Source organism: Leptodactylus fuscus, chromosome 2 (assembly GCF_031893055.1).
Source record: "Leptodactylus fuscus isolate aLepFus1 chromosome 2, aLepFus1.hap2, whole genome shotgun sequence".
Lineage (NCBI taxonomy): Eukaryota > Metazoa > Chordata > Amphibia > Anura > Leptodactylidae > Leptodactylus > Leptodactylus fuscus.
This window is the reverse complement of record NC_134266.1, coordinates 248624464-248637645: the sequence shown is the minus strand read 5'-3', so window position 1 is coordinate 248637645 and position 13182 is coordinate 248624464. Positions and strand designations below refer to the sequence as shown.

The following is a 13182-nucleotide window of genomic DNA, read 5'->3' as shown; positions in this document are numbered from 1 at the left end:
TTAGAACAAGGATTTCTTAGTTCACTGTCCTCCCACACAATATAATTTTAGATCTGAGGTCTTGGGAGAGAGCATAGAATTCCTCTGAGACGTCTCAATGCGAGCAGAAAAAGCTGCCTTCTAACTACTGTCTCCCCGAGAGCCTTCAGACAGTGACGCATTCATATGTATGGACTGGCCAAACCCTTTAATCTCTGAAAAATCTAGAACATCATTTCGGGACCATAAAAATGTCTTATTGTTGTATGAAGTAAATAGGGTTTGGTGTATAAATAACCCTGTGTAGTACAAAGCATGAAATTCTTAAGGAAAAACTTCAGTCACAAATGAGAAGTTTGGTGACCACATAGGGTGTTTGTGTAGGTTCTGTAAGATGGTATGAGTTTTACGCTCTGTATGTTTGCTGTTACAGTATGGTTTCTGCAGAATTGGGTTCTATAACATAGAGAATGTTAAGGGGGTTCTCTGGGCTTATAAGATTCATCACCTATCTTTTGGATCAATCACCTATCGAAGTTTGACATGTGGGAGTCACGCAGATCAGCTGATTGATGTCACTTATATCCATCACATAGTCTGTTTGCACCTCAGTCCCATTCGAATGAATGAGACTGAGCTACAGTACCAAGCACAGCCACTGTGCAATGTATGGCGCTGTTTGGGTTTTCATTTGAGGAAGCCACAATGCTCATTTGCATCCTGTTTCATGGGGCTCCCACTAATCTTTGATTGATCACCTATCCCGAGGATTGGCCAATCTTATAAGTCCGGAGAACTTCTTTAATAACCTTCACCACACTGTCTTGCTGTATATAAGCTCTATGTATACATTATGTGATGAGTGCCATTTACTTTCCTATCATCATTGCTATCCTATAGGACTTTTCCATCACAGTCTAAATGAAGTCTAAAGGTTTGTGCTGCGGAATATGTTACGTATTATTAAGGGACAAGTGTCAGATAGCTGGGGTCCAGCCTTGGGAACCTCAGCGATCAGGAAAATGAGCACCCAAAAGTTTCCTTGTATCCTCCATGTCAGTGAAACGCCAGTGTGCTTGCCCGACTAGTGCTCCATTCACTTCTATGGGGCCACCAGAGATATGATATGGATATGAATTAAATGCTGGTTAGACAAGCACACTGGCACTTCATTTAAAGGGAGGATACAGGGGACTTTTGGGCCCATCATTCATTGCTTGGGCTCACAATCTACATAAAAAAAAAAAGTCCCGCAATAGAATCTAATATAGCATTGGTAAAAGTGCATGGATAGTAATACAAAGAAGATCGCCTTAGCGTCTACAGAAGATAAATGATGTCCACCGCTATATAGTGAAATGGTCATGGAAAACATTGACTTTTTCCGCAGGTTGGCTTGTTTAGAAAGTCTGGTGTTAAGTCTCGAATCCAGGCCCTGCGCCAGATGAACGAAAGCAGCCCCGAGAATGTAAACTACGAAGGCCAGTGTGCCTACGATGTGGCCGACATGATGAAGCAGTTCTTCAGAGACCTTCCAGAGCCCCTGCTCACCAGTAAACTGGGGGAGACCTTCCTGCACATTTACCAGTGTAAGTACACACGGCTGACACGACAAGACGCTTGTATGTGATGGGACGTAGTAAGATAAGATAAGATAATCCTTTAATAGTCCCACAGTGGGGAAATTTCAGAATTTAGAATTTAGACTGGACGGCCGCTGCCGTGTAAGTGCATTATCCAGATTGATGTGTACGGCGCCACACATGGACAATGCAGATAATAGTAAGTGGCGCATAAGGAAATATGTAAGTGTTATAAGGAAATATGCTTCTTAAGTATGGAAACATTAGTGTAAATTGTGTATAGGGATCAGCTATGACAATGAATGAATATGTATAGGTGGGGGCCACACGGTGGCTCAGTGGTTAGCACTGTAGCCTTGCAGCGCTGGAGTCCTGGTGTTCAAATCCCGCCACAGGCAAAAAACCATCTGCAAGGAGTTTGTATGTTCTCCCTGTGTTTGCATGGATTTCCATCCCATATTCCAAAAAAAAGACATACTGATAGGGAAAAATGTACATTGTGAGCTCTATGGGGGGCTCACAATCTCCATTAAAAAAAAAAAAAAAAGAATATGTATAGGTGTAACAATTACACACATCAAGGCGCAGGCTGACCATGAACCCCAATGTCTGATGTACTTTCTGGTTTTGGTTAAACCAGCCGACCATCTAATGTGAGTGTATCAAACTTCTCTTGTTGAATGTCAATATACCTGAGCCTTTGTTTTCAGGGGGCTACGTGGCATCTAGAGGGGTCCCCAGAGAGACAAAACCTCTAACCTTGCCCATGCCTGTAGCTACTGGGTTTAGTTGTGCCCCCAAATAGTATAATGTCCCCTTACTGGCCCTAAAATGGTATAATGCCCCCTTAGCACCCTATATGGTATCACCTCTCCCATGTCCAACCACACAATACAGTGCCCCCTTGTGACCGCTGAACAAAATAATAACTCTTTGTGAACCCCAAACAGTATAATGTCTCTGTTACGGCCCCTTTATAACTTCCCAATACCCACCCTGGTACCGCTGTCGGGTATACTTGGTCTACCCTTGAACAAAAGTGTTGGGCACACTCAAGAGACGCCCATACACATTAGTTGTCTGGTTGGTCTCGCCAAATTCACTTAGCTGACTCCATAGGGCCAGTCTTATTTAGTAGACTTGGTCTTTGTCACATGGTAATTACCTTGTCCACCCCTTATATTCAGTACACAGTGTCACTATAGCCAGTGCACATGGTAATTGGGGTCAATATACATTACTATTGTGCTACCTGCTAATGGCCTTATCGTTGATGTAGGCCCATCTGTGTCCGGCTCCGTCTGCCCCATTAAGGTTATGCTGATCATGTTTGCATTAACCTCTTCCATAGTAGTACAGGTCACACAAAGGTGAATGTCCGGCTACAAAGTTTTGGACTGATAAGACGCCATGGCTATATAACTAGACAGGTAAAACCTGTACATTAAATTTGATTCACCCATGAAAACCGTATTGAAAACCTTGTCAAAACTGTCTGTTCTTTTTCTGATGGCGTTTTTGACCACACCTTAAAGGGAGTCTGTCACCAGAACCCAGCACATGAACCCAGCCTGCAGAAAGATAGGTTAGGGTCACCTGAATCATATGGTGTTTCCCCTTTGCGAATTGTTGCCTCCGTTGGTGAGATATCGCTGTTTTTGTCAATATGCAAATGAGCTCTTTGGAACAATGGCGGCATCCTCATATGAGAAAAACGGTGATATCTCAACAATGGAGACAGTGATTCACAAGGAGAGAACACTGTATGATTCTTGTGACCCTAACCTATCTATCTGCAGGCTTGAGTTCATGTGTTGGGTTCTGGTGACAGACTCCCTTTTAGAAAAAGCACAGTTTTGACATTTCAAATGCATTTTTATAGGTGAAACACCCGCCTTAACTCTTTCAGCATCACAGTTTTACGCGAAAAACTTGAGGCTGCTGCTAAACTCATTTACCTCCTGAGTCTGGAGCACAGACACACTACCGTATTTACATGAATAAAAAAGCCTATGCATAAATTGCTCACATAAAGAACACACTCGGCTTATACTCAAGTATATACGGTAAATAGCGCCTATGATTCTAAGAAATTGCAGGATTTATGGGAGCCGTGCAAGATCGCCGTATTTGTAGACACATCTATAAATAATTTTCCTATAATTTCTATTTTAAGACGTCAACGTGCCTTTTTTAGATTTTTCATACATTTTGTGTAAGGGGGAGTGTTTCAGGGGGGGGGCTAGGGAAAACCTTCTTTGTTCTGTTGGAGAATGGAAGAATTGAGCTGTTGCAAGGATCTATGAATCAAGCAAGGTTTTATAAAACTAGTAAAATATGGCTGCTGTATTCTCGAAACAGTGCCACTATTGTCCATAGGCTATGCATGGTACTGTAGTTCAGTTCTGTTCAGATTAAGAAATGCAGATAATACTTATTTTTCAGGAACATAAAAATGACAAACATTGAGTTTTTTGGTCAGGATTTTGAGGCCGTAGCCGCCTCAAAATCCTGACCAAAAAGACAGCTCCTGTTGAAAAAGAAGCAAGATGCTCATTCTTCAGGCCGTTTCACCTCGCGATTCGGCCTGAAGACACTGGTGCAGTGCACTGGCATTCAGCCACGGCAACCCGTATTTTGGACCGGAACCTGAGGCGTCTTCTGCCTCAGGTTCCGGTCCAAAAACCCTATGTGAACTTATCCTAACGGGGTTAGAAAACATGGATCCTCCTTTTTCTTCTAAAAACAGCGCCACACCTGTTCATAGGTTGTACCTGGTATTGCAGCTCATCTCTCTTCTCTTCATTTTTGTGAATATGCCACGTATTGCTAAAAAAATATCTCTGCCTGGTCAAGACTTTGTTGTCTCATGGGTACGGTGCCCGACAGGCTTGGGCTATTAATAATATCTTGTGTGGTGTCACTTTCTTCAGATGTTCCCAAGGACCAGAGGCTCCAGGCAGTGCAGTCGGCCATCATGCTAATGTCAGATGAGAACCGTGAAGTTCTGCAGACGCTCTTGTGTTTTCTTAGTGATGTCACCGCCGTAGACGAAAATCAGATGACCCCAATGAATCTCGCCGTGTGCTTGGCGCCATCACTTTTTCACCTGAATTTATTGAAGAAAGACAATTCCCCCAGGTAGGGATTTCTTACATAAAAAGTGAAATATATTTCATTGGAAATTCTGTATAAACGCTGAAAAGATGGAGCACATAAATGTCAGAAGGCTGGGAATTTAGTGTCCAAGCATCTTCAGGAAATCTCATGACCTAAGGTTACTGTGCTGTAGGATTGGCGGAGAATATATCTGTAGACCTTCTTAAAGTGCCCTTACATGTCCATGGAGATAATATGTGACATATCCTTGAGATGTATGGAGATATTGAGAAATTTCATGGGCACTGCTGTAGGTTTTGGGCACGTGCCTCTTCTACTTTATTAGTATGGGGATGTGTATAGGACATGTGGTTGGACTTTGGATATTGTTGCCATGCTGTGTACAGAACTGATGTACTAATGGAAACCAATGTGGCAGACATAGTAGTCAATGAAATCCTTGACATGGGTATCACTATATAGGGGCTAATAGGTAGAAGACACAACCAGGCCTTGGTGCTCGAGCCCCCATGACACATAAAAAGTCACCTTTATTATAAATGGCATATGGTTGGTGGTGGACCCTTTATAGATTTTACATTGTGGCCCAGGACTTTCAACACAAAGCAATTTTGCCAATATCCATTACACACACATTATTAGCATTGGTGCTGGTATAAATATGGTTTCCAAATTTTTCCAGTGCCTTGAAAATAACCATAATCTGTTTCTGATGACATCTATCTACTTGCAGAGCCATTCAGAAGAAGTATGCAACCGGAAAACCAGACCAGAAGGACTTGAACGAGAACCTGGCGGCTACACAGGGTCTGGCCCATATGATTATGGAGTGCAACAAGTTGTTTGAGGTGTGTGTTGCGTGTTGTATATACATGTTACCTGGTGGTAAGCTATAACTATGAGCTGCAAATGGTGGCTTTTGTTAGCACATGGTGGTTGGTTGAATAGCGCCATATACCTCTCCATGTCATGCACAGGGTTGATGTTTCGAAAAACTTCATTTATTAAGAAATATTTGTCTATGGCAGCCATAGTCAATGGAGACTCCTGGTGTCAGTGTGTAACCACTGTTTTAGTGGTCCAGCTCTTTGTCGTTCAGGTTCCTCAGAGGACCCTAATGGCGGACCCAAATGATGGAGACCACGGCACAAGTGTGAACCAAACGTAGGATGTACACGTGTATATATATATTGTCTTCAGTCAGTCATCGGAGATTTATTTTATTCAGATTCCTGAGGAAATCATTGCCCAGTCCCGGAATTCATATGCAGAGTGTGACATCCATGTTCCTACTTTGGAGGAACTGGTAAAACAGATGGAGGAGGAAGCCGGCGGTGTCTGCACATACTTCGATACCGTCATCCAGACTCTTCAGAAAGAATCCAAGGAAAAATTTAAAGGATGGGTATCCCTCTCCAGTACAGACAACACTGAGCTCGCCTACAAAAAGGTAATCTATCTCTCAAAAGTATAACCTGGCACTGCCCCCTATGGCCCCACTGACCCCTGGGAGCAAACACTCATCTAGGTCTTCTTATAATAACTCGATGTTTTGTTTTTTTTACCATTATTTAGGTTGGAGATGGAAATCCATTGAGGGTCTGGAAGGCGTCTGTGGAAGTTGAGGCCCCCCCATCTGTAGTTCTCAATCGTCTTCTAAGAGAGCGCCACCTATGGGATGATGATTTTGCCCAGGCAAAAGTTATAGAAACAATTGATAACCAAACTGAAGTCTACCAGTATGTCCTGGACAGCATGGCTCCTCATCCTTCTAAGGATTTTGTGGTGTTGAGGTAAGTTATTTCAGCATCACTATGTTATATGTTGGGTTTAGTATAGAAGACATGTATACAATTATTGTAGCTCTTTATATCTTTTTATATGGGGCGTCTCTTGTCTAAATGATGGATCAGGCCAGTAGTGTACGTAGGGGGAGCATTATAATGAGAATTAACATGGCCTGTCTTGTATCTTCTCTCTCAATCTATACCAGGGGTGGTCAAACTCTGGCACCTGTTCTGGGGTTGGCACCTCAGCCATATTTACCTGGCCACAGGTCACCTTTAATACACTAGGAATGGATAAACTTCTGTGGTCTCCATTCTTATTTCCTTTAATGGCTGCCATCTGGGCACCATCATTTTTTACACCTGCCCTCTGGTGCTCTGAAGTGAGAAAATGTATGACACGTAGCCTTCCACTGTCAGAAAGGAGAAATTTAAAAGGGTTGTCTGAGGAATTAACATTACCTTAATTGATCTAGCATATTCTTGAACCCTGGGTTGCCCTACTCTCTCCCACTGGTGCTATGGTGGCTACCTGGCAATGAGTGTCTGGTTTCAATCATGTAGCCTGGGGGTTAGAACTGCTAGTGGTAACATTACAGTGAATACAATGCAGTAATATTTTGTGCAGTAATACTTACAGGAGGACGTCTTCCCACATTTCCCATCTCTTCCCTTTGGACCGCCATGACCACTTCTTCCAGTTGTGACTTGACTTTGTAAAGTTTACAACACGGGCATCTTTGGCTCCTCATTTCTCCACAGGGGCCCCTGCAGCTTATATTATGCCCCACAGTGACACAATAGACTTTGGGGCATAATAGAAATTGCAGGGGGGGGGGGTGCTGTGTGGCATAATAGAGGTTACGGGGCGACAGTGGACCCTGCAACCTCTATTATGCCCCACAGTTGCCCACCCAACTATTATGCCCCACAGTGCCCACCCATGAACTATTATTATACTCAGGGGTCTTTTCAGACCCCTGAGTATAATAATCAGAGATCCAGGGGAGGTGAGGGAACATAATAAACAGTGTTACTCACCTCTCCGGGATCCAATGTTAATCCTAGCCGGCTTCGGGCCTGCACTAGCAGTACCATACAGGCCCGTGGCCTGTGCTAGTAGTAACAGCCTGTTACCATACAGGCCCAAAGCCTCTATTAGCAGTAACAGGCTGTTACTACTAGCACAGATTGCAGGCCTGTATGGTACTGCTAGCGCAGGCTTCGGGCCTGTATGGTAATATCCCAGATGTGATAGGCCCGAAGCCTGCTAGGAGTCGGGCCTGTCACATCTAGGACATTACCATATAGGCCCATAACCTGCTAGGATTAACATCGGATCCCAGAGAGGTAAATAACACTGTTTATTATGTTCCCTCACCTCCCCTAGGGCTCCGATTATTATACTCGGGTTCTGAAAAGACCTCCAAGTATAATAATAGCGGCAGTGGGATCGCAGCCTGGGCCTGCTCACCGCCGCCCTCCGCAGTCTATAGTAGAAGGGAAAGTAGTAGTGACCAGTCCCGGGTAAGTAGGTAAATAGGCCTCTACCTGCTGCGGTTACTCCAGGTAGCGGCCTACTATAAAACAACCGACCTCACCGTTTCTTCCGCTGCCACCTCCTCTTCACCCGGCAATGAGACGTCTGCATCTCAGCGTAGGCGGCGTGATGACACCACCTGCGCTGAGACGCAGAGGCCTTAACCAACGCAGGAGAGGGGCCACTCGGCTTGTTTTCAGAGCGGCCTCTCCTGCGCTAGTTTAGAAGAAAAATCTGATTGCCGCGGCTGCCACGGAGTGCCGCCTGAGGCCGCTTCCTCACCTCACCTCATTAGAGATGTGGCCCTGGATGGAATGACAGAAAGATGTGAACAAGGTGTCATGGTGACAAGGATCGCATTGAAATGTAAGTATAATTAACCAATTCATTGCTTGCTGTTATGGTTTGCACTATATTAATCTTACGTAAGAGTCGACATCCTTATAATTATCACATCAATTAGTCTAATTCATAAGAAAAGTAAATTTCTGAAAAATGCAAATGGACATCTGTTATTTCAGCTCCATACTTACCTTTGTACTTACTTCCAGGACATGGAGGACTGACTTACCAAAGGGAATGTGTAGTTTGGTGGCCACCTCTGTAGAGCATGAAGATGCCCCATTAATAGGAGGAGTTCGGGCCGCAGTTCTGGACATGCGATATCTGATTGAGCCTTGTGGATCTGGAAAATCCAGGCTAACTTATATTTCCAGAATTGACCTAAAGTAAGTTCCCGAAGCTATGTAGTCTAGAGAAAAGCATTGACAAATCTACAACCAACCATACAACATATATGAGAGGTAGATCTCCTTATCCCATGTATGGCTTTTGTTTAGGTCAGTCTTGTTTTCACCACATTATCATTAGGCTAGACTTTCAATATGCAATTGGTGGTCCAGGTATCGGCAGCCCCCTGATCTACTGAGCACTGTTACCTCTTCATTGTTTGTATCGGTCTATCCATCTCCTTAGTAGCAGTAATTAAAGGTATTACAGCTTCATCTTGTTCACTCAAAAAGGACAAAGCTGCAATACCCCAAACAGCCACTACTTGGAGTATGGAGCAATAGAAACAATAGAGACCACAGTGCACAACAAAACAATGTGGCGCATCCAGACAGCTGTTCAGCGGAGGTGCCCAACCGATCTGAAATGTATCCCATGATAGCCATAAATATATATGCTCGCACCATATTTCCGTATTAGTGTCTGACTATTTTTTCTCTATACTCCAGGGGCCACTGCCTTGATTGGTACAACAAATGCTTTGGACACCTTTGCACAGTAGAAGTCCTGCGGATCCGGAACTCATTTCAGCCGCTTGCGGCAGAAGGACCGGAAACGAAAATCTGAAGAATATGTTAGAGAAAGACTTTCCATAGGATAACAGGATCTCCATTATTAGAAGCCACAACGACCAAGGGGCAGCACTGAGCATGTGGGGGACTCCTGGACGTGACGGGCCTATCAGAGATAACGCTCCATTTTATTTAATTGTGTACAAGACCCTGTAAATATGTAATCTATATATCTATGTATAAGATATTTTACCAGGACTATATGTGTATACAGCGTACGTAAATGAAGTATATGAGTTATTGCTTTCTGTGGAAGCTTTTCGTTTGGTATTTCATACATTTAATTTCACATTGCGCACATTGTTTATACACATGTATAAATGCTTGTAGAGCTGACCACAAGTATTATAATATCTGAACCATGGAAGATGTGGTTTACTATACGCAGCAATAATATGGACACGTGACATTAGTTGTCCTCATCTGTAATGCACTGCACTGTCTGGACCTTATGGAGAACAGGTACTTTGTATATAAGAGAATAAAGAGTTGTCTTCATGTTTAAAATGTGACCTAAAACAACGTGTATGTGTTATTTGTGTTTGCAAAGTTGGTCCAAAAAGTCAGATCAAGGTCCCTCAATAATACAACAGCACAGTGGGGTCCTAGGAGCCGATGTCTTTGTGCAGTCAGCAGTGACACCTGGTGGTCAGAACAGCAGCTTACAGTCTCACAAAGCAACTGAAAACCACAATGACATAGTGTTGGTGCTGATTGATATTTAATGGCTATGTCATTCTGCAAGTAATTTGTTTACCTGCAAAACTGTGGTCATTACCGGACTATTCACTTATCATTGCAGAAACCCAGTGGATATTGGCGTAACGAAAGTCTCATGGGCCCCGAAGCAAAATTTTATCCAGTGTCCCTTACCCCCTCCTTACAGTGCATTCTTCATAGTGACGGTTATGGGTGCTGCAGCGGTATCTTAGATACTTCAAAGGGATACAACTATAGTACCCATAACTGCGGTTATTAACAATACTGGGAGCTGTGGAAAATAGCTGATCTGCAAGGTCCTAACAGTCTAAGAGATGTCAGAGATCAGTGGGGATCTAACGCCTGGGATCCCTGCTGATTAGTGGGGATTCGATGCCCATGCCCTATGGGGATCCAACATCTGGCACCCCTGCTGATCAGTGGGGATCCAACGCCCAGGACCCTTGCTGATCAACTCTGTGAAGATACTCTGGTGCTTTTGCAAGAGTTCTCACCTCTTCACTATTTACAATGCACAGGATCTGTTTTATAATCACCATGCAATGTTATTACAGGCCGAATAAAAATCCCCCCTCAGTCACACGTACTTGTCCTAAATAAGGGGCAGAGCTATAGCTCATCTCTGTATAGGCTGCAAGGTCCTCACTTGTCACTACCAACCATGGTTAGTCCTAACCTACACACTCAAGTCTTCTGAGGAGGGAGAAAACTAGACCGTCTTCTCCTCCTAGAATGATGTCATGTTAAAGGGATGTACCATCTACACGTCTCCAGCCATAATGGTTCAGGCCTCTTAAAGTCACATCAGTTTCAGGATATTAAAACCTCATAAAATCAGACAATACATATGGCAAAAATAAACAGGTCCGTCGTGTTTCTCTGGGACGCTACATGGCCTCCTGATTTTATTGCTATGCAGTTTTACAAAAACACATTGAGGCCACAAAGCGGTCAGCAGCAAAAACGCGATGTGGGAAAAATCACGTTTTTTCCCACAGCGCTTTTTACAGAAAGTCCAAAGAGGTTTCCTCAACAGTTATAGAAATAGTAGTGTGTCTTTCTTCAATGTATGGATAGGATTCAATAGAATTCCATCCACTTTGCAGGGACTGTAAAGCGCCACGGTTTTTGCAACATCGTTTACATCACAAGGGGTCCCAACCTAACAATCAATTCACCAAACAGATACCTGAGGCCATAACCTAAGCATCACCTACATATATGTGATCATGGACTGTATATGGTATTATAGCTCAGCCTTTTACTTAAAAGGAGCTGAGTTGCAACACCAGACATGGTCTATGGACAAGAGGGGCGCTATTTCTGATACTAACTCGGATATAGCTTTATATCTGTTTTCTCCGCATGTCTGCTTTTGCAGTAACAAAATGATACCAGGATGTATATTACAGAGTTTTATTACACATGGGGTACCAATGTGTAAGGCCCGGGCCCCACAGGCCGGATACGCTGCAATTTGCCCGCAGCGGAAACGCCACTGAAAAAATTGTGGCGTATTACAGTAAGGGAGCCTTCACACAGAGTAAACGCGCGTGTGTTTTTGCAAAATACACGTGTAAAAATAAGACTCCCATTGACTTTAATGACATTTTACAGGCGTATTTTTACAGGCATATTTTTACACGTGTAAAAAATATCATTGAAGTCAATGGGATAGCAAAATTTACAAGTGTAATTTTACTCTACAAAATAAGCTAGCGTTTGAACTTACCCTAACACGTGTATTTTGCCAAAATGAGCACGCGTTTACTCCGTGTGAATGGACCCTTACATTCAATGACAAAAAATAACACACCAAGAAGTTGTCATTGGAATCCCAGTGTGAATGTAATGAGGATATATGGAAGCGAATATAATATTACAGAGAAAGGAGAAGGTTATTGGGGAAAACTGTACAACTGAAAGGAGGCTCAAGATACCAGGACGCAAGACTAAATACTGGTGGACATGAAGTTATACAGGTTCTGTAGGGTATCCTACAATACATTTGCCCACAGATGTTCCAGCTGGGCCTGTAGATCATCCTGCACACTTGTAGGTTGCCAAAGCTGCCGTCCCAGCTGGTCCCATGAATTGCTTCACTGGTGATATATCTGGCAAACGGGCAGGCCAATAAAGTGTTGCAATCTGATAGAAATGTTCCTGGAAACCCTTACTGTGTGTGGGCCCAGTGGCGTAAATAGGAATGGCGGGGCCCTGTGGCGAACTTTTGACATGGGCCCCCCCCCCTCCCCCCAACCGACACCGGCGCCAAAGATCTCGACCGACCTCCTACGCATTTCTGCGCGTTCTATTATGCCTCATAGTGGCCCCTCCACACCGTCTTATGCCCCATAGTGGCCCCTGCACACAGTATTATCCCCCATAGTGGCCCCTGCACACAGTATTATGCCCCATAGTGGCCCCTTAACACAGTATTATGCCCCATAGTGGCCCCTGCACACAGTATTATGTCCCATAGTGGCCCCTTCACACAGTATTATCCCCCATTGGGGCCCCTGCACACAGTATTACATCCCATAGTGGCCCCTGCACACAGTATTATGTCCCATAGTGGCCCCTGCACACAGTATTATGTCCCATAGTGGCCCCTGCACACAGTATTATCCACCATAGTGGACACCCATAAACAATTATTATACTCTGGGGTCTTTTCAGACCCCAGAGTATAATAATCGGAGATCCAGGAGGATAAAAACATAAAAAACCACTGTTACTTACCTGTCCCCCGGCTCCTACACTGTCTTCTCCGCTGCCTTTCCTCTGCCGTCCTTGTTTAATGACGTCTGACATCACATGACCCGGGATGCAGGCCGGGTTCATGTGATGTCAGAAACGTCAGAAAGGACGTCAGGCAGGATCGTGGAGAGGTAAGTAACATGTTTTTTATGTTCCCTTACCTCTCCCTGTCCGCCGATCATTATACTCGGGGGTCTGCAAAGACCTCCGAGTATAATGATAGCAGCGGTAGCGACTGTCACCGGGCCCCCAATGTCCCAGGCCCTGTGGCAACTGCGTCCGCTGCTATGGCGGTAGTTACGCCACTGGGCCAGAGCAGGATTGAAGCGCTC

The 13182-nt window shown here is 44.1% G+C and overlaps 1 protein-coding gene across 5 annotated transcripts in view; it reads left to right on the top strand.

The window, feature by feature from the left end:
- Positions 1-9892, top strand: part of STARD13 (StAR related lipid transfer domain containing 13) — a 186177-nt gene extending 176285 nt beyond the window's left edge. For all 5 annotated transcript variants that reach the window (XM_075266000.1, XM_075266001.1, XM_075265999.1 and 2 more), the window contains 7 exons: positions 1370-1568; positions 4496-4703; positions 5416-5530; positions 5911-6132; positions 6258-6475; positions 8561-8737; positions 9248-9892. In XM_075266000.1, the coding sequence (XP_075122101.1) occupies positions 1370-1568; positions 4496-4703; positions 5416-5530; positions 5911-6132; positions 6258-6475; positions 8561-8737; positions 9248-9365 (1257 nt within the window). In that variant the 3' untranslated portion in view covers positions 9366-9892. The remainder of the gene's footprint in view (positions 1-1369; positions 1569-4495; positions 4704-5415; positions 5531-5910; positions 6133-6257; positions 6476-8560; positions 8738-9247) is intronic.
- Positions 9893-13182: the final 3290 nt, after the last annotated feature.